Source organism: Schistocerca americana, chromosome 1 (genome assembly GCF_021461395.2).
Source record: "Schistocerca americana isolate TAMUIC-IGC-003095 chromosome 1, iqSchAmer2.1, whole genome shotgun sequence".
Taxonomy (NCBI): domain Eukaryota; kingdom Metazoa; phylum Arthropoda; class Insecta; order Orthoptera; family Acrididae; genus Schistocerca; species Schistocerca americana.
This window is the reverse complement of record NC_060119.1, coordinates 1,054,831,239-1,054,856,289: the sequence shown is the minus strand read 5'-3', so window position 1 is coordinate 1,054,856,289 and position 25,051 is coordinate 1,054,831,239. Positions and strand designations below refer to the sequence as shown.

General features: G+C 40.3%; 1 protein-coding gene across 1 annotated transcript in view; it reads left to right on the top strand.

Moving 5' to 3' along the window:
• The window catches only part of LOC124596241 (cadherin-86C-like), a 299,468-nt gene extending 276,971 nt beyond the window's left edge, over nucleotides 1–22,497 (top strand). Inside the window, exons 19-20 of the mRNA XM_047135308.1 lie at nucleotides 15,996–16,084; nucleotides 16,888–22,497. Of these exons, the coding sequence (XP_046991264.1) occupies nucleotides 15,996–16,084; nucleotides 16,888–19,817 (3,019 nt within the window). The 3' untranslated portion in view covers nucleotides 19,818–22,497. The remainder of the gene's footprint in view (nucleotides 1–15,995; nucleotides 16,085–16,887) is intronic.
• Nucleotides 22,498–25,051: the final 2,554 nt, after the last annotated feature.

Genomic DNA, 25,051 nt, shown 5'->3' with positions numbered 1-25,051 from the left:
TCCGGTAGCCATTGATGGGACAGGGTGTAACCATCTGCAGACTGAGACACACAACGGGACAAACAATGCCTTTTACGGCATATTAATAATTTTTACTCATGGACCGTCTGACAGCAACTGAATAAAACACAATTTTAGTGCCATACGTGTTTCGCCTTTATTTTCTGCAAGGCATCAGCAGTGGCCTGGAATATGTACATATGTTAGCTATTTTATTTACATTTTTTGTCATTGTGCCTTTAGGTTATAAACAGTTCTGGTGGTTCGTATTTCCTATTAAGTAGTAATGTTTTGAACTGTACTTACAGGTTGCATGGACAATTTCCTACATACTACGCTCCTGTTGCATTTTTGGTGTTGTTCTTCTTCTTATGAACGCCAATTTGCGGTTTTTTTCCCCATTCCACAACACTATGCACTGAACCCTTGTTTTAAAGCAATGTTTTGGTTTCTGTTACTGACAGTCAAAATGTTTTTGCCAAAGATCGAATGTTATTGCCAAACTTATGAGTGTAACTATTGAAGTATCTGTGGTCTGTTTGTGTATGCATTTGTGTGTGTGTGTGTGTGTGTGTGTGTGTGTGTGTGAGTGAGTGTTTTTTGGTGTGATATATATATATATATATATATATATATATATATATATATATATATATATATGAATATAATAGAGGGAAACATTCCACGTGGGAAAAATATATCTAAAAAGAAAGATGATGAAACTTACCAAACAAAAGCGCTGGCAGGTCGATAGACACACAAACAAACACAAACATACACACAAAATTCTAGCTTTCGCAACCAATGGTTGCCTCGTCAGGAAAGAGGGAAGGAGAAGGAAAGACAAAAGGATATGGGTTTTAAGGGAGAGGGTAAGGAGTCATTCCAATCCCGGGAGCGGAAAGACTTACCTTAGGGGGAAAAAAGGACAGGTATACACTCGCACACACACATATATCCATCCACACATACACAGACACAAGCAGACATTTGTAAAGGCAAAGAGTTTGGGCAGAGATGTCAGTCGGGGCAGATGTACAGAGGCAAAGATGAAGTTGAAAGACAGGTGAGGTATGAGCGGCGGCAAATTGAAATTAGAAATTAGCGGAGATTGAGGCCTGGCGGATAGCGAGAAGAAAGGATATGCTGAAGGGCAAGTTCCCATCTCCGGAGTTCTGACAGGTTGGTGTTAGTGGGAAGTATCCAGATAACCCGGACGGTGTAACACTGTGCCAAGATGTGCTGGCCGTGCACCAAGGCATGTTTAGCCACAGGGTGATCCTCATTACCAACAAACACTGTCTGCCTGTGTCCATTCATGCGAATGGACAGTTTGTTGCTGGTCATTCCCACATAGAACGCTTCACAGTGTAGGCAGGTCAGTTGGTAAATCACGTGGGTGCTTTCACACGTGGCTCTGCCTTTGATCGTGTACACCTTCCGGGTTACAGGACTGGAATAGGTGGTGGTGGGAGGGTGCATGGGACAGGTTTTACACCGGGGGCGGTTACAGGGGTAGGAGCCAGAGGGTAGGGAAGGTGGTTTGGTGATTTCATAGGGATGAACTAAGAGGTTGCGAAGGTTAGGTGGACGGCGGAAAGACACTCTTGGTGGAGTGGGGAGGATTTCATGAAGGATGGATCTCATTTCAGGGCAGGATTTGAGGAAGTCGTATCCCTGCTGGAGAGCCACATTCAGAATCTGATCCAGTCCCGGAAAGTATCCCGTCACAAGTGGGGCACTTTTGGGGTTCTTCTGTGGAAGGTTCCGGGTTTGAGGAGATGAGGATGTGGCTCTGGTTATTTGCTTCTGTACCAGGTCGGGAGGGTAGTTACGGGATGCAAAAGCTGTTTTCAGGTTGTTGGTGTAATGGTTCAAGGATTCCGGACTGGAGCAGATTCGTTTGCCACGAAGACCAAGGCTGTAGGGAAGGGACCGTTTGATGTGGAATGGGTGGCAGCTGTCATAATGGAGGTACTGTTGCTTGTTGGTGGGTTTAATGTGGACGGACGTGTGGAGCTGGCCATTGGATAGGTGGAGGTCAACGTCAAGGAAAGTGGCATGGGATTTGGAGTAGGACCAGGTGAATCTGATGGAACCAAAGGAGTTAAGGTTGGAGAGGAAATTCTGGAGTTCTTCTTCACTGTGAGTCCAGATCACGAAAATGTCATCAATAAATCTGTACCAAACTTCGGGTTGGCAGGCCTGGGTAACCAGGAAGGCTTCCTCTAAGCGACCCATGAATAGGTTGGCATACGAGGGGGCCATCCTGGTACCCATGGCTGTTCCCTTTAATTGTTGGTATGTCTGGCCTTCAAAAGTGAAGAAGTTGTGGGTCAGGATGAAGCTGGCTAAGGTAATGAGGAAAGAGGTTTTAGGTAGGGCGGCAGGTGATCGGCGTGAAAGGAAGTGCTCCATCGCAGCGAGGCCCTGGACATGCGGAATATTTGTGTATAAGGAAGTGGCATCAATGGTTACAAGGATGGTTTCCGGGGGTAACAGACTGGGTAGGGATTCCAGGCGTTTGAGAAAGTGGTTGGTGTCTTTGAAGAAGGATGGGAGACTGCATGTAATGGGTTGAAGGTGTTGATCTACGTAGGCAGAGATGCGTTCGGTGGGGGCTTGGTAACCAGCTACAATGGGACGGCCGGGATGATTGGGTTTGTGAATTTTGGGAAGAAGGTAGAAGGTAGGGGTGCGGGGTGTTGGTGGGGTCAGGAGGTTGATGGAGTCGGGTGAAAGGTTTTGTAGGGGGCCTAAGGTTCTGAGGATTCCTTGAAGCTCCGCCTGGACATCAGGAATGGGATTGCCTTGGCAAACTTTGTAAGTAGTGTTGTCTGAAAGCTGACGCAGTCCCTCAGCCACATACTCCCGACGATCAAGTACCACAGTTGTGGAACCCTTGTCCGCCGGAAGAATGACGATGGATCGGTCAGCCTTCAGATCACGGATAGCCTGGGCTTCAGCAGTGGTGATGTTGGGAGTAGGATTAAGGTTTTTTAAGAAGGATTGAGAGGCAAGGCTGGAAGTCAGAAATTCGTGGAAGGTTAGGAGAGGGTGATTTTGAGGAAGAGGAGGTGGGTCCCGCTGTGACGGAGGACGGAACTGTTCCAGGCATGGTTCAATTTGGATAGTGTCTTGGGGAATTGGATCATTAGGAGTAGGATTAGGATCATTTTTCTTCGTGGCAAAGTGATATTTCCAGCAGAGAGTACGGGTGTAGGACAGTAAATCTTTGACGAGGGCTGTTTGGTTAAATCTGGGAGTGGGGCTGAAGGTGAGGCCTTTGGATAGGACAGAGGTTTCGGATTGGGAGAGAGGTTTGGAGGAAAGGTTAACTACTAAATTGGGGTGTTGTGGTTCCAGATTGCGTTGATTGGAATTTTGAGGTTTTGGAGGGAGTGGAGCTGGAAGTGGGAGATTGAGTAGATGGGAGAGACTGGGTTTGTGTGCAATGAGAGGAGGCTGAGGTTTGCTGGAAAGGTTGTGAAGGGTGAGTGAGTTGCCTTTCCGGAGGTGGGAAACCAGGAGATTGGATAGTTTTACTGTCCTACACCCGTACTCTCTGCTGGAAATATCACTTTGCCACGAAGAAAAATGATCCTAATCCTACTCCTAATGATCCAATTCCCCAAGACACTATCCAAATTGAACCATGCCTGGAACAGTTCCGTCCTCCGTCACAGCGGGACCCACCTCCTCTTCCTCAAAATCACCCTCTCCTAACCTTCCACGAATTTCTGACTTCCAGCCTTGCCTCTCAATCCTTCTTAAAAAACCTTAATCCTACTCCCAACATCACCACTGCTGAAGCCCAGGCTATCCGTGATCTGAAGGCTGACCGATCCATCGTCATTCTTCCGGCGGACAAGGGTTCCACAACTGTGGTACTTGATCGTCGGGAGTATGTGGCTGAGGGACTGCGTCAGCTTTCAGACAACACTACTTACAAAGTTTGCCAAGGCAATCCCATTCCTGATGTCCAGGCGGAGCTTCAAGGAATCCTCAGAACCTTAGGCCCCCTACAAAACCTTTCACCCGACTCCATCAACCTCCTGACCCCACCAACACCCCGCACCCCTACCTTCTACCTTCTTCCCAAAATTCACAAACCCAATCATCCCGGCCGTCCCATTGTAGCTGGTTACCAAGCCCCCACCGAACGCATCTCTGCCTACGTAGATCAACACCTTCAACCCATTACATGCAGTCTCCCATCCTTCTTCAAAGACACCAACCACTTTCTCAAACGCCTGGAATCCCTACCCAGTCTGTTACCCCCGGAAACCATCCTTGTAACCATTGATGCCACTTCCTTATACACAAATATTCCGCATGTCCAGGGCCTCGCTGCGATGGAGCACTTCCTTTCACGCCGATCACCTGCCGCCCTACCTAAAACCTCTTTCCTCATTACCTTAGCCAGCTTCATCCTGACCCACAACTTCTTCACTTTTGAAGGCCAGACATACCAACAATTAAAGGGAACAGCCATGGGTACCAGGATGGCCCCCTCGTATGCCAACCTATTCATGGGTCGCTTAGAGGAAGCCTTCCTGGTTACCCAGGCCTGCCAACCCGAAGTTTGGTACAGATTTATTGATGACATTTTCGTGATCTGGACTCACAGTGAAGAAGAACTCCAGAATTTCCTCTCCAACCTTAACTCCTTTGGTTCCATCAGATTCACCTGGTCCTACTCCAAATCCCATGCCACTTTCCTTGACGTTGACCTCCACCTATCCAATGGCCAGCTCCACACGTCCGTCCACATTAAACCCACCAACAAGCAACAGTACCTCCATTATGACAGCTGCCACCCATTCCACATCAAACGGTCCCTTCCCTACAGCCTTGGTCTTCGTGGCAAACGAATCTGCTCCAGTCCGGAATCCTTGAACCATTACACCAACAACCTGAAAACAGCTTTTGCATCCCGTAACTACCCTCCCGACCTGGTACAGAAGCAAATAACCAGAGCCACATCCTCATCTCCTCAAACCCGGAACCTTCCACAGAAGAACCCCAAAAGTGCCCCACTTGTGACGGGATACTTTCCGGGACTGGATCAGATTCTGAATGTGGCTCTCCAGCAGGGATACGACTTCCTCAAATCCTGCCCTGAAATGAGATCCATCCTTCATGAAATCCTCCCCACTCCACCAAGAGTGTCTTTCCGCCGTCCACCTAACCTTCGCAACCTCTTAGTTCATCCCTATGAAATCCCCAAACCACTTTCCCTACCCTCTGGCTCCTACCCCTGTAACCGCCCCCGGTGTAAAACCTGTCCCATGCACCCTCCCACCACCACCTATTCCAGTCCTGTAACCCGGAAGGTGTACACGATCAAAGGCAGAGCCACGTGTGAAAGCACCCACGTGATTTACCAACTGACCTGCCTACACTGTGAAGCGTTCTATGTGGGAATGACCAGCAACAAACTGTCCATTCGCATGAATGGACACAGGCAGACAGTGTTTGTTGGTAATGAGGATCACCCTGTGGCTAAACATGCCTTGGTGCACGGCCAGCACATCTTGGCACAGTGTTACACCGTCCGGGTTATCTGGATACTTCCCACTAACACCAACCTGTCAGAACTCCGGAGATGGGAACTTGCCCTTCAGCATATCCTTTCTTCTCGCTATCCGCCAGGCCTCAATCTCCGCTAATTTCTAATTTCAATTTGCCGCCGCTCATACCTCACCTGTCTTTCAACTTCATCTTTGCCTCTGTACATCTGCCCCGACTGACATCTCTGCCCAAACTCTTTGCCTTTACAAATGTCTGCTTGTGTCTGTGTATGTGTGGATGGATATGTGTGTGTGTGCGAGTGTATACCTGTCCTTTTTTCCCCCTAAGGTAAGTCTTTCCGCTCCCGGGATTGGAATGACTCCTTACCCTCTCCCTTAAAACCCATATCCTTTTGTCTTTCCTTCTCCTTCCCTCTTTCCTGACGAGGCAACCATTGGTTGCGAAAGCTAGAATTTTGTGTGTATGTTTGTGTTTGTTTGTGTGTCTATCGACCTGCCAGCGCTTCTATATATATATATATATATATATATATATATATATTCTTTTTTGTGCTGTGTGTGTGTGTGTGTGTTACCAAGTCTTTCCGCTCCCGGGATTGGAATGACTCCTTACCCTCTCCCTTAAAACCCACTTCCTTTCGTCTTCCCCTCTCCTTCCCTCTTTCCTGATGAGGCAACAGTTTGTTGCGAAAGCTTGAATTTTGTGTGTGTGTTTGTGTTTGTTTGTGTGTCTATCGACCTGCCAGCGCTTTTGTTCGGTAAGTCACCTCATCTTTGTGTGTGTGTGTGTGTGTGTGTGTGTGTGTGTGTGTGTCCGTGTGATGTGGGGAAGAGTTTTCTTTTCTTTTTTTTCTTTCTTTTTTTTCCTTTCTTTTTTTTCTTTTTTTATGTTATCATTTCCTTTACTAAGTGTAGTAGGGAGACTGTGCTGATGTGTGTTTGTTCATTTATCACATGTTTGTTTTCTGCTATGGCTTTCTGGATGTGGAAGTTTTCTTGCATTTGTATAAGATGTTTGTCATGGTTGCTTATTCTCATTATTTTCATTTCTTGATCCATGTTTGTAGGATGATGGTTGTAGTGTTTTAAATGCTCTGCAAATGTGGAATGGTTTGTTTCATACTTCCAACATCTGATATGTTCTTTGTATCTTGTTTGAAAATTCCTGCATGTCATGCCTATGTATACTGCATCACAACTTTGACATTCAAGTTTATATATTCCTGATTGTTGGAATTTGTCTCTCTTGGTAGCTGGCTGGCTTAGGTGTGATTGAAGGGTTTGCCCAAGCTTATACGCTATTTTGAAGCCCTGTCTCTTTAGGATGGTTGCAACTCTGTGTGTTAGTTTATGTGTGTAGGTCATGGTGTACCATCTGGTTCTTTTCTGTGTGGTGTTGTTATTGTGTGTGTTTGTTGAGTGTGTTTGTAAGTTTTCAGCTTGTGAGTTCTTTTGTATTGTGGAACTGTTGTGTTTGTTTTTTATTTGTGTTTTTATTTTTTGATTGAGCTTGTGTACCACATGTGCATCATACCCGTTGTTCCTAGCTATTTGTTTGATTGTACTCATTTCTTGTTCATAGTTTCTCTTGCTGAGTGGGATTCTGTTTAATCTATGTAACATGTGTCTTAGTGCTGCAAGTTTCTGGCTGTGGGGGTGGTTGGATGTGGAATGTATTATTGTGTCTGTGGCTGTTGGTTTTCTAAAGATGTTAAATGTATGTTTACCATTTTCTTTTTTAATTGTAATGTCAAGAAAATTTATTTGATTTTCTTTTTCTTTTTCAAGTGTGAATTTTATGTTCTGATGATCTTTGTTTATTTCTGAATGGAGTTCATCTATTTTTTCACTTGGCTCATCTACCAGACAAATAATGTCATCCACATATCTGTACCAATATATGATTTTGAAACTTTCATTTGTGGTTATCTTATCAAATATCTGATTTTCTAGGTGACTGATGAAAATGTTTGCTAGTGTTCCTGATATCGGGGATCCCATGGGCAGTCCATCAGTTTGTAGATAATATTCTTTCTCAAACTGAAAGTAGTTTTGTTCAGTTGTCAGTCTGAGCATATCTGTTATTTCTTTTATTGCGTCTGTGGTGAGGTTGCTATGGGATGAGATATTTTGTTCTATGATTTCTATTGTTTCTGTGATAGGGATGGAGGTATACATATTTTCTATATCGAATGAAATCAGTGATGCTGTGTGTGGTACCTGTATGTTCTGTATGTTTTCTATTAGGTTTCCTGTGTTTATCACTGTTCTGTTGTTTTCTACTTTATAGTGTTTTGTAACTAACTTTTGGAGGTGTTTGGCTATGCGGTATGTTGGGGCTTTCTTGAAGTTGATAACAGCTCTCATTGGCATTCCGTCTTTATGTACTTTCGGTTGACTGCGGACTGTTGGTGCTTGTGGGTTTTTCTTTGTTAAGTAGTATTTTTTTTTACTGTGAGTGTGTGTTCAATGTTTTTCAGTGTTCGTTTCACATTTGCCTGGAATCGTGTAGTTGGATCTGACTTCAGTTTTTGTATGGCGTTGGTGTTTATGTATTCCTTGGTTTTTGTGATGTATTGCTCTTTATCCATGAGTACTGTTACATTTCCCTTGCCTGCTCTTGTTATTAATACGTTATTGTCTGTTAACTTTTGTTTTAACCTTTTCATAGTAGCTGCTTCTGTTTAGTTGTTCTTATTGTGCGTCTGCTGTGTTTGTTTTATTATGCCTTTTATTTCTTCTTTTACTAGTTCTCTTGTCAGTCCTATGTTTATTTCACAATTATTTTGTTGTTCTTCACGTGTAAGGATGTGTTCGGTTTCTACTACGAGATTTTCTATGTATTGATTGTTCACTTTGCTATTGGTGCAGTGTTTCAAACCTTTTTCCAAGAGCATTTTTTCATTGTCGTGTAGTTCTGTCTCTGTTAGGTTAACTAAGTGTGGATGGAATGTGTGTTGGTGTTCATGTGGTTTCACATTTAAAATATAAATGTGTTTTTGCATCTTTTTTACTGTTAGTTTCATTATCTTCTGTTTATGTTTGGTTTGTAAATGTTTCATTTCTGTGTATGTGTTGTGTTCAGTTTTTTCTACTAGTGCCATGAAAACTGCGGCGTTTCCTACGTTTTTGCTAATTCTAGATGAGTCTCATAGAGCATCATGTTTAGGTGCTGTTTTTTCGAATAGAGCATCTTAATTTCATGTAGTAACCAATATCGTTCTGCAAATGATTTCGACTTTTGTGCCACTGTAGAACTGTTTTTAACCTTTACATTAATGTAACTTGGAATTAAATCGTTCTTTTTGCATGTTTTGTTGAATTTTATATGCTGTATCGTCTTATGGAGTATCAGATGTATTTTCTTGAACCTGTTGTACACGTTGACAGGGAATGCTTGACATAGCTGTATTGACATCTTCAATTTGTTTGGGTTCCGAGGTCACACACATGTGTGATTCCAGTGACTGGCAGAGAAAGTTGGAAGTATCAGAGTAAGATACAAAGAAATGCTCCCCATAGGTGAGAATATTAAAATCCTATTGTTTAACTGCTGAAGCATTTAATCAAAGTGCCAGAGTTTGAAATGCTTCTAAAATCCAGTGAAGATCACATAGTACTAAGTACAGAAAGCTGGTTAAAACCTGAAGTTGACAGCAGTGAGATTTGTGGGGAAAATTGAAGCACGTATTGAAAGGATAGGCTAATGGCAAATGGACATGGTGCATTTGTTGCAGTAGACAAGAAACTCATATCTATCAACACAGAAAATGAAACTGCATGCAAGATTGTTTGGCTACGACTCTATCAGGAGTTGGAGTAAAATTATAATTGGATCCTTCTATCAACCACCAGACTCACCTCGTAATGTAATCAAAACCTTTAGAGAAACCATCAGTTCATAAGTGCATAAGTATCCCAATCACACTGTAACCATTGGAGGAGACCAACCATCCAACAATCAATTGGTATATTTACAGTTTTGTTAGTAGTAAGTATGAAAAGATATTCTGTGTAACATTACTAAATACTTTCTCTGAAAACTACCCTGCGTAGATGGTTCAGAGCCCCAGTTGTGATGGAAATGTATTAGATATAACGGCAGCAAATAAACCTGTTCTCTTTTAGTAAACCTGCATCAAAATTGGTATCAGAGACCAAGACATATTAGTAACAACAATAATTAGCAAAGTACAAAGGGCAATTAAAACAAGTGAAAAGATTTATAAATTCAGTAAACTAGGCAACAAAGCAGAAGTGTCATATCGTAACTTTTAGCTCACTTGAAACTTTTAACTCAGGACAGGAGGATGGAGAGGAACTCAAGTTTAAAAGAATAGTTCACCATTCACTGGGTAGATATGTACCCAGTAGAACAGTTCATGATGGAAATGACCCACCATCATATATAGTCACAGTAAGGAAACTTCTAAGAAACACACTACTGCATAATAGGTGCAAAACAAAGCATACAGCTACAGACAGAGAGATATTGAATGAAATGTATTTGATTGTCAAAGAGAGCAATGCATGAAGCATTCAGTGACTAATGTAGCAGAATATTGCCAAAAGATCTTTCACAAAACCCAAAAAACTTCTGGTCATATAAAAAGCTGTAAGTAGTGGGAAAGTTAGGTCCAGTCATTCATGGATGAGACAGGACTGAAATGGAGGGTAGCAAAGCAAATGCAGAAATTCTGAACTTCATTTTCCAATGTTTCTTCACAGAGGAAAACCTAGGAGTACTGGCCCAGTTTAGTTCTCATACCACTGAGAAGATCAGTAAAATAGATATTAGTGTCAGTGGTGTTGATAAACAGTTGAAATCACTGAAACTGAAGAAAGCTGCAAAGCCTGATTCCGTACTGAATCTGTAGCTGAGTTAGCCCCTCTTTTAATCTACCATAGATCCCTCAAAATAAAAGACCATACCCAGTAGTTGGAAGAAAGCACTGGTCACACTTGTCTATAACAAGTATAGCAGAAGCAATCCACAAAATTAGCATCTAATGTCCTTGTCATCCATTTATTGTGGAATTTTAGAACATAATCTGAGATCATACGCAATGAGGTATCTTGAGCGCAATGACCACCTCCATGCCCACCAGCATGGATTCCAATAACATAAAACCTGCAATTTTTTCACATGACATACTGAAAGTTCTGGATCAAGGCAGGCAGAAAGACACAGTATTTCTTGATCTCTGAAAAGCATTTGACACAGTACCACATTAGTACCAAAAGTATGATCGTATGGGGTATGAAACGAAACTTGGTTGGACTGAGGATTTATTTGGCATGGAGGGGACAGCGCCAGCAAGGCGTGTTGTGTCCCTTGTTGTTCATGTCGTATATTAATAACCTTGTGGACAATATTAATAGTAACCTCAGACTTTTCACATATGTTTCAACTATCTATAAAGAAATACTGTCTGAAAAAAGCTGCACAAATATTCAATTGGATCTAGATAAGATTTGAAACTGTCGCAAAGATTGGCAACTTCCTTTAAATGTTCAAAATATAACACTGAGCACCCCAAAAAGGCAAAAGAATATAATATTCTATGACTACAATATCAATGAGTCACTGTTAGAAACGGTCAACACATTACTAAAATTTGGATATAACACTTAAGGACATGAAATGGAACAAACACGCAGTGCATGCACAAAAAAATTGTGATATCTGTCCTAGAGCATTGCTCAAGTGTGTGGACCCATACCAAATAGGGCTAACAGGGGATATTGAACATACATACACAAGAGCAGTACAAATGGTCAGAGGTTATTTTGACCCCTGAACATTTTCCTGAAGATGATGATAGAACTGACTAACAGGGGATATTGAACATACATACACAAGAGCAGTACACACAGGTTAATTTGACCTCTGAACATTTTCCTGAAGATGATGATAGAACTGAACTGATGTACACTATCCCATGAAAACCTACTTACAAAGTTTGTAGAACCAACTTTAGGTTATGAATCTAAGAATGTATAACAATCCTCTATATATCACTCCCATAGGGTTTGGAAGGACATGATTAGACTAACTGCAGCACGTACTGAGGCATATGAGCAGTCTTTGTGCATTCCATGCATGATTGGAAGAGGAAAAAGCCCTAAGAACTGGCACAATGGGGCATACCCTCTGTCACACACTTCGTAGTGGTTAGCAGAGTACAGATGTAAATGTAGATCAGATGTTGCTAAGTTTACTGTAGAACTCTCTGCGCTGTTGAGGAAGAAATTACATCAGTACGTCTTTTCTCTTTTTGAAACTGATGAACAGGGTGGGTCTTTCGGATGCAGTAATGCATTGTGTATATCAGCCATGGTCTGTTGAATGCATTGATATATTTCCATTCTTCAGTTTCAGAGTAAAAATTTTTAATAACTATTTGAGATAGACAAGTATGAGACAGTTTGATCATACTACATTTGGAGGTCTTTACACCTGTATTGGCAACAATGTTTCATCAGAATCTTTAAAAACAGTTGCATGCATTTGAATTACAGGAAATGGGTTCATAGCTCTCAAAAATGGTTCAAATGGCTCTGAGCACTATGGGACTTAACATCTGAGGTCATCAGTCCCCTAGAACTTAGAACTACTTAAACCTAACTAACCTAAGGACATCACACACATCCATGCCCGAGGCAGGATTCGAACCTGCAACCGTAGCAGTTGCGCGGTTCCGGACTGAAGCGCCTAGAACCGCTCGGCCACCGCGGCCGGCGTTCATAGCCTTAGCTGACTCAACTACCTTGCATAAACCTTGCAAAACAAGAGGTGTTGCTTACCTTTCTTCGCTTCTCTCTAACTGCAAAATCTCTCTTGCAGCTCAAAAAGCTGTGCCTACTCACCAAAAACTTGTGTGTTACCCCTTCAAATAATCGCAGGCTAAATGGAGGAGACCTGGGTGTATGTTCTTGGAACTCCAGAGGCAAACACTGACAAAGACTATGTGCCATCTAGTAATGAAATTTTGAAACATTTTATCTATGGTTTGGAACTCGGAAAAAAGTCTCTAATGTCATGTGACCGACAAAGTATTGAGGACTCAATAGCACTAAAATGCATTCTGTGAAAAAATTCCAACATTTGGAATTTCTACTCTTCAAATTAATGTGGCCACCGCCTACATTTGATGTGCAATAACTACTCACAGAGACAGAGAGAGAGAGAGAGAGTTATGACCTCTGGCAGCAACAGCAGCATTACCAATGGAGTGTATGTAAAGCATGCCAGATGCAGAAAACACTGTTACAGTCATTGTTCTACTACAAAAACAGAGTGATTTATCTGATGTCCAAAAAGGCAAGATCATTGGCTTTGGGGACAAGGCAGGAAGCATTTCCAAAATGGTTTGGCTTGCAAAATGTTTGTGTACCAACATGGTTAAAGCATACCACACATGACAAAAATGGCACTATCCAAAACCGGCACAGAGGCAATTGTCATGTGCCAATGGCTATAAATGACAGTGGTGTACATGCCTGCAGAAATGTGTACAGGTGAACAGATGTTGAGAAACTGACTGCCAAGACGAACCAAGTGTCTCCTCAACGATCATTTGGTGAACGTTGCTGCCTATGGGCCTCCGCAGCATGTGCCTACTTCATGCATTCACACTGACTGCCGTTCATAGCGATGAAGGCTGGAATTTGCACACCAGTACTCCAATTGAATGTAAACTGAGTGGCAGCAGACCTTTTCAGAAGAATCGTGTATTATGCTCTGTTCAACAGATGGCCATTGGACTGTAACAATCGTCGGAAAGTCCACGCCAGAAGGCATTCCCTGGGTGATCTAGTCGTACTGGAAGGCATACTGATCAACACAAGTGTACATCAATTCTTGGACACCATGCCCACCTGTACATGCAACTTTTTTTTTCCTCTGCAGAACGACATCTACCCACAGGAAAATGCAAAGTGCCATGCAGCTCACAGTGCAAGTGCATGGTTCGAAGAGCACCAGAATGAGTTTGCTGTACTCCCTGGCCACAAATCTCTCAGGATTTAAACCCAGTCAAGAATCTGTGGACCACCTCAATAGGGCTGTTCACCCCACGGATCCTCAACCAAGAAATGTAGTGCATCTGGCCACGAACCTGGAGTCAGCATGGCTCCGCATCCCTATCAGTACCTTCCAGAACCTCACTGACTCTCTTCCTGCACATCTTGCAGTGGTCCGTGCTGCGAAAGGTGGTTATTCAGGGTTTTGATAGGTGGTCCCATTAATGAGACTGGACAATGTATAATACATTATTGAATCAATATGTTTAGGAGAGCCATACTCTGTGCCATGAAGGATCTCAGTGACTCCCTGTGACTAGCGCTTGAGAGGACAGCCATAGGGTTTATTGGATCACGCAGTAGCGTACAGCCACATCACCTACCATGATACTGCAAATGAGCTTGTTTACAGTATGATAAGTATCCATGTGGACAGTGCAATGGCATCTGCAGAAGACTGTCAGCTTGGTGATCACTGTTGCAGCTTCCTTTGATCTGGCTGCAGAGAGACGCTCAAACACTATCTGTGTGTAGAGGCTACTAGGCAAATACTGCCACATTACACTCATCACTGTCATCCGAGCTGTGCACCTGGCAAGATGGTATTGGATGCCACTCAGTGCAGAATGTGATTGTGTGTGTGTGTGTGTGTGTGTGTGTGTGTGTGTGTGTGTGTGTTTTGGTGGCTTTGAGGGAAGCAACGGCTATGCAGAAGAGGAAAGTAGAAGGTAGAGACCGCAGATGCTCGGGCTAGAAATGTGACACTCATGGCACCAGATCCTAAGAGTTCGTGTGGCATATGATGACAGTGAATTGCAGACTGGGAGTGAGTGACAAGACAGAGGAAGGGAAGCCCGGCTACCCCCTCCCCGACCCTCTTCCCATTTCCTCCCTCTACCCAACCCACCTGACACAATCTCCTCACCCAGTGAACCTGCCACAATTTCAATCCCAGTACTGTTTGTTCACCTGGCACAAAGCTGCCACACACATTTGGTATTGGGTGAGGGGCACCTATTGATAACTCAATACTTCTGCTATTCAGGGATTGGTCTCCTTTGCTCTTAAAGTATTTACCTAAATTTTAATAGAGTATTTTTCTTTTATACTTCCTGGTGTTGCAATTTTAATGCCTTGCAGTGCAAAAAGCTCTATTTTGGGGGGGGGGGGGGGGGGCAGGGGGTTAAAAGTACATTAAGATAAGGCAAAAAACAGTCATGTAAATATGATGCTCTGTTTTTCACAAAGAAAGCAGACTGTGTTTGGAAACCAGCTGATAGGTAGCACATCATTACAAGAGATAGAAATTAGGATCCATGAAACATATAAATAACTAACCAAATCAAAATGGCTTTATGATCACAACAAATTTTAGATTCAGCTCTGAACCTCAGGTAATACAACTAGGCATCAGTTTATTTTGTCCAGGAGAGAGCTCACCAGTATTTTGCAGTCTTTTACTGGAATTACAGGTCAGAAACACATGACCACATGGTACACCACGTACCAAAAGTACACATCAACACATCTTCTTCAATTGTTGAACCCATTAGACTTTCAAACCGACTATGCGAAAACTCACCTGCAGAATTATTAACTATTATTTTTTCTTGTGTATGAAAGATTAAAAATTGAAAACTTACAGAATAAACCAGAGATTTAATTTACCTTTAAGTCATACTGAATTTCTGCCTGCTTTTCGACAGTTTTCGTACAAACAGTGTGACCTTAGAAGATTATGCTCTGAAACAGTGATTTGCTAGGAAAACATTGCCCCTTTCATTTGAAGTTACCCAAAATTCATAAATAATAAATTCAATACTAACTACATTCCAAATTCACATTAAAAGATCATTGTGAGAACTGTGGCTACATCAGTAGTGTCAAATAATTGTGAAAAATTAAATATATCTACAGAAATATTACTGTACTACTCTCCATTTACTGAGACAACGAGGGGCTTGAAGAATGGAATGATGCGGACAGTACATAAATTTATAGGAAAACGTACTTACTTACTTCCACAAATGTAATGTGATAAGTTTACAGGTAGATAACCATAGGGGAACAGGGGCATAGAGATAAAAGACAGAGAGAGAGCTTCATACCATACTGTTTTTCTCTAATGAAATCCTTTAATAACAGAGCTCAAGATTCTTGTGTTTATCTTCAGTTATCAGTATCAGCATTTTGTTTATTTCTGAGCAGTGTGACTAGTTTCTTGTAACAACTTAGAATGTCTCTTAGCTTAAAACTTAATCACTTTTATTTCTTTGCTGTTTACATTACACAATGAGTTTTGCCATGACAACTTTTTTAACACATGGCACATTATTAAATAAACAAAAAAATAATTTCTAGTGGCTTTTCGAAAATAATCTCCACAGCTAAAATGACATTTCATTTATTTACTTAATGCTGCATTTTAATTGCCAGGAAAAATACTCAAGTGGCATCTACAGACGATCATGTGCAGTTAGTCCTCCATGAGGAAGGTCGAGGGAAAGACACAAAAGCTGTGCAAGGTGGGTTACCATTTAGCCTAAGATTTTAATCAGTTAGCTACTTTCTTTAAATACCATCCATTACATTACACAGTGTTGTCCTAAATTACAGAAACAAGCAATGTATAATAATTTTCAGTGCAAAATGAGAATGCAAACATAAAAATTAAGCCAAACAGTAACCTGCAAGGATAAAAGCCACCCTTTTGCAGTCAACACACCGTATGCAATTAACTGATAGTTTGCATATGATTAAACATCGGTTCTGTAATTAATGATCCTTGAATACTTTATTGCCTTTAAAAATTTCATACATGTTATACTCTCAGACAAAAAGTTTTTAGGTAACAAAGTACATTAAGGTAGTTATTCGTACAAGTGTTTTACAGTAATACTTCAAAGTGATGACCACCACAGTCAAATGCCTTCAATGTTGTCAACCAATCATGCACAGCAGCTCTGTGGCATGAATTGGTGGTACTAACATAAAGATAAATGTATAAATATCTTGCTGAATAGTACAATCTGCCTTTCTCATTGTAAGGGTACAGCACTTCACAAATTGCTGTTTCATCTTAAGTACGCTTCAGCAAAAGCAATTTGAGAAGCTGAATGTCAACAGAGGCTACTCCCCTTATGAGTTACTGTATGGCATAGTTCATATGGTGTTTTGTGCCCTGTATTGCACAGGGTATCACCTGGCAGTGTAATTTAGGACCACCATGTGTATGCCATCAGAAAATCTTCTGAAGATCATTCACCTTCTCTTACAAAGAATCTCCCACTAACAGTAATAAGCACATTTTGTAAAATGTTGACAGTAGCAGAGCTGAGGGTTCCCACCAGAGAAGCATGGAGTGCTGATATGCGGCAGCACCAGTCCTGGAAATTCAACAGACGAAATAACACGAATCGAGACCAAGGAGAAGAGGACTTCCACTCATTTAGAAGCCTTCCAGGTCCACATGTTATCTACACAAGGGAACTTCAAGCACTACAGCAACAACATCAAAGAGCTGAGCATGATAAAGATGTTTTTGTAGAAGATATCGAAGGCGGTCAGTTAGAAGGTCCACGAGAATTACGGCTTAAGAATGATACTGATTTAGATGCTGACTCAATACGTCGGCATGAAATGGAAAGGGGCTCAGATATTGGCAGAGGTGGTGCCGATACACTTGAGCGACAGAGGGTTCTAAGGGACAGGAAAATGGTTGGCACGCAACATTTGCATAATGCTGATTTTAAGAAAAAGGAAGCTGCATATTCAGAAAGAGCTAATGACCATGTACGAAATCCAGGTGATGCTGCCTACCACAGAAGTGATCCCGACCATGGCACAGTCCATTTTTCAAATGCATACAATAATACAGTGTACGTCCATGGTCAAACAAACAATTTTGCAACTGATGAAGTCATCTTAAGAAGAATAAACAACTCTGAAACATCACACCATATTCCAGGAGATCAGCAAACAAGTGATCCTCATCAAGTGAATGATCTGCATGGGGCACATATATTGGTAGCTGCTGATGAATTAGACTTAAGAAGGTTAACAGAAACTCGGATACCCGAGGGTTATCGCCTTATTTTAGAAAGAACAAGTCCACAAGATGATAGTGATAACAAATCACCAGTGGGAAGGGAACAGTATTTCATCCAGGAAGGGAACGCAGAAATTTTGCGCCTTGTAACACGAGGGCGGTCCGACGAAGAAAATATTTCCCTGCAACATCAAAGGCCTTCAACATTTCTCCCCGCTACTGAACAACACATCCGAATTGAAAATGGCAAGGAAATCATTATGCAACGCTTCATGCAAGATCAACACAACAATACACCTCAAACTAGTTCATTACAGCGGGACAATATTAAAATGAAAAAAGAGACGGAGGAACCTACTAGTAGAAGTACTGGTGAAGGAAATTTAAGTGGAAGTTTACAAACTGTAATAGCTGCCCATGAAGTCTGCTTACAAACTGAACAAGTTAACAATGGGCACAGAGAAATAACTAGAAAAGGAGATATCACTCCACAGCTCCATGAAAATGATAAACATATTCAAGATGATGTGAGAATAAGAGCGGGTCACATTTTACAGCCATATTCTGTACTTGGTGGAGCAATTAGTGAAAGTCAGGATACACAGAGTTTACCAGCTCAGTACTCCATGGCTACACAAACAGATGTCGACATAGGGACACAAACAGATCCCCTACCAAGACGTGCCATAAGTGACAATGATGATTCATTCACTGAAGAAGAGGAAGACTATGTGGACTACTCCTCAGTAGTCCTTATCAAAAAACCTGGCAGTGGAAAAGGAATTCGGTGGGTCAGAAGGAATGAAAGCAAGAAAAAAAATGTCAAGACTGAACATCAGAAAAAATTCAAGGATGGGCACCATCCACGTAGAGTTTATGTGAAGACACCCATCATGGAAGAAACGGAGAGTTCTCTAGAACTTGCTGAGCAACACACATCTGCAGCACAGGCGCCAGAAGACACTGCAGCTACAAGCAATTATACTGAAAACAAGTCTAGTATGCTTAGACGGCAAAAAATAAAAAGTAAAATATTGTCTAATGTCTCTGAACAAGAACCAGTGACAACAGAAAGAAAAAAGAAGAAGTCAGAAGTGCTGGAACATGAAGAGGAATCATTATCAGATTCTTTAGAAGAACAGTCACTGTCTAGAGACAAAGATGATGGGAATTACAAAAAACATAGAAGAAAACATCAGTCCAAACAACATTTCCAAAGAAACTCCGAGTCTTCAGATGAGGATCATACACCTGAAAAGAAGGAACCAAATGAACATGATAAGGCATCTTCAAAGGCAAAAGATAAGAGGGGTACAGGTAAGAAGATAGAATTTGATTCAGATGTTAGATTTTACTATCGAAAATCATCCAGCTCTGTTCACAGCAGTCCTGAAAGATGGATCCAAGTAAAACCAAACCGACCTAGAAGCAGGTCCCTATCAAGTCATCGAGCTACAGAAGAACAAAGTGAAGTAACAGACCATGAACTACTGGATAAACTGAAGAGACCAGGTATGAAAACTGAAAAAAGCTTTAAAGATAATGATGCCTATAACAGTGGTGATGCACAAATGGAGCTTTCTCGTACAAAGTCTACATCTGAACTTCAAAGAATAAAGAAAGCTGAGAGTTCAGCATCACAACAAACAGTCAGAGCCAAGTCAGTGATGGATAAAAGACCTGCTCCTGTTACAAATTCTAGTCAGAAATTGGATGTTGGTGGATCAGCTGTGAGAAATTCTCGTTACATGGATTGGTACAAAACTAAAAAAGAAGAAAGAGAAAGAAAGAAAAAAGAAGAGGAGGAAAAGAAACTAAATCAGACAAAGAAACGAAAAGTAAAGTCAACTGTTACCAAACATCCTGACACAAAACAAATTTCTGATACTTCCCAATCCAAATCAACATCAGAAGTGGAAGACAAAACAACAACACCTTCCTTGAGCCACAGTGAGAACTCTGATAAAATTAATCCACAGAACCATGAAGAAAACAAATCTACAACTCTCAAACAAAATGAAGTTAAGCCAGAGGATGACCTCGACTCTGGTATTGCAATGTCATCTCTTTCCACACAAACTCAGGCCAGTGCAACAAACAAGAAACGACGACATCAGGAACTCCTTGAGAAAAAGAGTGTATTTGCAATTGCATATAACGATGTCCATACTGAGCAACTTAGGCCAGACACTTCCTCACCCTCTTATTAATAAAATTCGTTTTATCAAACTGTTACAAAGACTTCTGATGCTGTTAGTGTTTAATATTTCATACATAGGACTGTATAATTTTTTGAGTGGACTAACAACTATTTTATGACAGTTCTATTAGTCTTCCGAAAAAATGAAAAGTAATGTATTTTGATCTCATCTTGTATGACATATGTTTCAGAAATCAGATTCTTTCAGATATAGCTTCCACACTCTGTTGATAAATAACTCTTTTCCAGAATGACATTTCTAAAAGGTAGTCATACCTGAAACAATAGGATGATGATTCCGTATGTGTAAGGAAAGGAATCATCAAAAAATTCTACTTTAAATAATTGACAATATGATTTCCTCAGAGACACAGAACACAAGTTTTTATGTATTCTTTTCTGGAACTTCATAATGTGCAATATGCTAACTTACTACTGATTCAAAAGAACAATGATACGCTATTTTCTAAGTTTCCTTGTCAATGGCTCTCGATAATGAGTGCATGGCAAATCAAGTGACTAGATAGTCAATGTGAACATTCCACTTTTATCCAGATTTAAACATATAATTTTAACACAATCCACTTCTATTATGTCTTTATTTTTATCACTTATTCTGATTTCCTATCTAGTTTTGTATTGTATGATATGTATTTTGAGATATTCAGAATCAACCCATTTAAGCTGGAATCATGTTTCTAAGCTACTGAGTGTACTAATAACGGAGTCAGGATTGTTTTCCTTTTTCATAATTTTCAGTTAGAACAGCCATATGTGACAAGTATCTGCACAAGTTACAACTAAATTTTTGGAAAACAGTTCTCAACAAGAGAATTCCAAGATAAAAATAGTCTCAAGACTCACAGCACTGTGAAAATGATGCCAATAATGACTTTACTTGGTTACCACAATCAGCAGTTCATATTTACAAGAGCATAGAGGATGAAAATCAAATAACAGATACTGTATATTTGCAGAATTCTAATGAAAGTACATGAACAGGCCATTGTTGGTTATGTCCATGAGATTAATTTTAAGTACCTACTGACCTGAGGCCTAACATACTTACAAATTTATTGTGAACTGACAGATAAATCATGTCACATAAATACATAAGGAATGGTCTTAGATGTATCCTGTGGCAATGCATGAATATCAGAAACAAACAAGCTGAGTCTGATATGAATTGAAATTAGTTCCAACAATACACTGTTATGCTGCTTTGTGGATTTGTGACAAAAAAGTAGTAAATGATGAAGACAGTAGTGGTTTAAACAGTAACAGGAATAATGTAACATTCCTGCAACACATTAAATGAAAATAACTTTCCTAAAACTTAAAAGTAAACAATGGATGTGGCTTGAAGAGTTCTTGTAATTCAATAATTGTTTCCCAGAAAATATGCATAGAATGTGCTAGCTCTGAGACTGCAAGCCTGCTTACTGCGTGACAGCATGTTAGAACTAGCTAGTGAACATGGATGTTGATAGGCTATCAAGTACTTTCAATGTCTTTTTAAATAAGATTAGACCACCATTTGATTGTGCCTTACTATATTTATCTTCCTTAGGTACTTGCTTTGGACTGCCTTAACAGATATGACATAATAATGGTCTAACAACTTTCAGCAGTGTACTTGATAACGGCATAAAAACCAAAATGCGCTAGTACGTAAGATAAATATAGTAATACACAGTCAAAAGGCAGTTTACTCTTTTAAGAAGTACTGTCTGACTGTGTCTCAACACCATCAAAAACTTTTTACTTTCAATGTGTTTTACCCAGAAATTGGCTTCTGCCAGACAGAAAAGGAACAGATCACAGACTATCACTGTAATTTCTACAAATTGCCTAAAGTGCAGAGTAGAGAATAACCACATTTCAACACACAAAATCACAAAAGATGTCTAATAATGCTTCATGCTACCATATCTACACTCACCCATCATGATGGATCAATACTGAAACATGACAGTCACCACAGTATTATTTCAAGTATCAGGCCGTATTTGTGGCTCAGATAAAGCAGCAACATATCCTAATATGTGGCTTCTGTCTACAATAAAGCTGAATATCTGAAAGTGTACCCAGTGTCAATCAGAACGTGAACACTGTCTTCAAACAATCATTGTGCCCGAGATGTACAACTTATTTCCATTCTTTTTCAAATTTCAGACTGTAAGTATTTTTATGTTAAGCAACAAAAATTCTATTTTGTACAGTTTTATCCACCAGTCGCATTCCATAGTATTTAAACAATGGAAATCTGGGATGGAATAACAATGTTGGGTGTTGAAAACTGATCCAGTGCCCACAAAACAGGAGGCATTGATAGATCAATTTTTTTAATGTAAATTTCAGAACACCCAATGACAACAAAAACACTATTGTCTTAGCTTAAAAATTATTTTAATTGGTGTACATAGCAGATATAAAAGTACAACTGACACAAAACAAATGTAAATTTTTATCGAGGAAGCAGTCAAACAGCTGAGTATGCAACAGGAACTGAGCACTAAATGAGTACTGAGGATTGAATGATAACATACAAGCCATCATTCTCCTGCATAATTCTGTGATATTGTTGTACTATAAAGTATTTTAATGTATTTCTTGTTAGTGTACAGTTTGATGAATATATTCGAAAAATTTTTCTTACTGTCTAAATCGTAACATTATGATGTTTGTATCCTGTGTGCCTTCTTGTAAAATTTGTAAGGAAATTGTTATTTTGTAATACAAAAGAAAATGTAAAATCAATAATAAAACATACAAGCAATATGGCAAATTAACATTTATAATTTATTCATGCCCAAAATGTTTTAAAAAAGCTAAGGTGAACAAAAAAATGTGCACTCACATAAGAATAAAAGAAAGAAACTTACATTAACATCACACAAAAATTTGGGCATCCTTAGTACTCTTGTCCTTGCATTCATCGGATCATCACTGTGCACACACAAGAACTTTCAGAACAGTTTGTTTACTCTCGTAAAATGTGTTCTTCACCACATGTACAAGAACTATTGCATCTTTAGGAAAAGCTCACACATACATCTGAACTCTACATGACTGAATTGCTGCATAGCCTATTCACTATTCTCCGAATGATCCAGGTTTGATCAAAACTAGTAAACAGTGTAGACTTCATACAACTGCTTAGGTGATTCCAACTTTAAGTTTATTTTGTCATCCTGGCATGGTTTTTAACCCTGACAGTACTTCTTAGATACTCACTCACAGACCATAGGCTTGCCTATAGCTTACGCGCCGGGTACTAAAAATTGCTCCTCATTTTGAGCCAACCAGCTTATAAACAATTTTATTAAGCACTACATCATTGTAATTTGGAGACTACTGCGACTGTGATATTTGTTAAGGTACTCTTTATTTCCAGACATGAGCTTATTTATGTTTTTTGAATACAGCTTTTGAACATTTCAAATCGTCATCTTCAGACCAATGCACAGCACAGGATGCCCATACATTGACACACAGTTCACTGAGGAAAATTCCAGCAGAGAGATTGATACTTCAAGTCTGGGAAACTAACTGAAGAGCAATATGGTGAGCCTAAGCACCCAGAAGACTTTATCTTCAACCACTGTAATTCATATGAGAGGGATGCCAAACCACCATGCTTCCTGACAACTCTGACGATAGGATATGCTGTTTGTTGTGAAGGTCTTGCTACTGTTGCTAGTTTATTGGAACATGTTTTTAATTTGGATACTTCTTTTCTGTATGGCATAAGGTACTGTAATAGCCAAGCACTACCACTCCTTATTTCCTCCACAATTACATTCTCTTTGAATCACAACAATCTACTGTCAGTATACCATTGGTAACTCTTCTACACTGTCCTGACTACTGTCTCTCTGCAGGAACCATTTGTGTCAACAACAGGCGAGTGAATTTGGTAATTTTTGGGAGGTGGAAAAAAAACAATAACTACAACACTGAGTCATAACAAATAAACACATGTTGGTAGTAGTTAAAACATTGGGTGATTTCCCTTTTGTCTACTGAAAGTATGATTAATCATGTCACCTTCGAAGTGCTAACTAATTTCTGTGACATTAGTGTCAACATTAACTCGTGTAAAGCAGGCTATTGCTTCTAGCAACCACTGACTTAAGATATTCTTACTTTTGTTGAGTCATAAGGGTCAAGGACATGAAAGAGAGGCAGTTGAGAAGGGAGTGGAGACGTTGTTATATCATATCCCCCATGTTATTCAATGTGCATATTGAGTGAGAAGTGAAAGAAACTTACTAGAAATTTAGCAAGTGAACAAAATTCACATGACAAGAAATAAAAAATGTAAGGTGTGCCAATGACGACACAATTCAAACAGTCTTGAAAGATCAGTTGAATGGAATGGATACTGTCTTGAACAGGTTCCTTCCTTTCCCATGCCCTTTATCCAGACAACACGGGGTTGGGACTGATACGGTTCTTCTTCAATTTCGCAGATAACCATCTATACACTTATATAGGCTATTACTACAATGGGGTTGCCACTACCAAAGTGATTTTAAAGCTACTGCCAGATTCCCCCCCCCCCCCCCCCCCCCCCCCCCTGGGGAGGAATCCATGTAACCCTTTAGACCGTGTCTAATATAATCATATGATCGAATGTGACATCATTTTTCAAAATAATTGCACATCATGTATCTGAGGCTGGATGTCGGAACCAGCCTGCTATTTATCTAGGGGGATCTGGAAGATGGCCTAAAAACCACATCCAGGATGGACGGAACACCAGCCTCCTTGTTAATCCATGTGCCTATCTGTGTCTGGGAATCTGGTGAAATAACACATTTGGCTACCTGGGACATCATAAGAGGTTATAATATGGATACTAACAAAAGTAAAAGAAGAATGATGGATTAAAGCCAAATTAAATCATTTAATGCTGTGGGATTTGGATTAAGAAAGGGGCACTAAAGGTGGTAGATGAGTTCTATTATTTGAGCAGCAAAAAAACTTTTCCAAAATAAAATTCAAAAAGGAGAGAGAGAGAGAAATGTGTTAACACTGAATAAAAATTGTCATGAAGCCTTTTCTGTAAATATTTGGTGTGTAGTCTCTTGTGGAAGTGGAACATGGATGATAAAACAATACAGACAAGATGAGTATAGAAACTTCCAAAATGTGGTGTTACAGAAGAAGCCTAAAGATAAGATGGGTAAATAAGGTAAGGGGAAAGAAGTGGTATTTTGACAGTATACATTAAGAGGT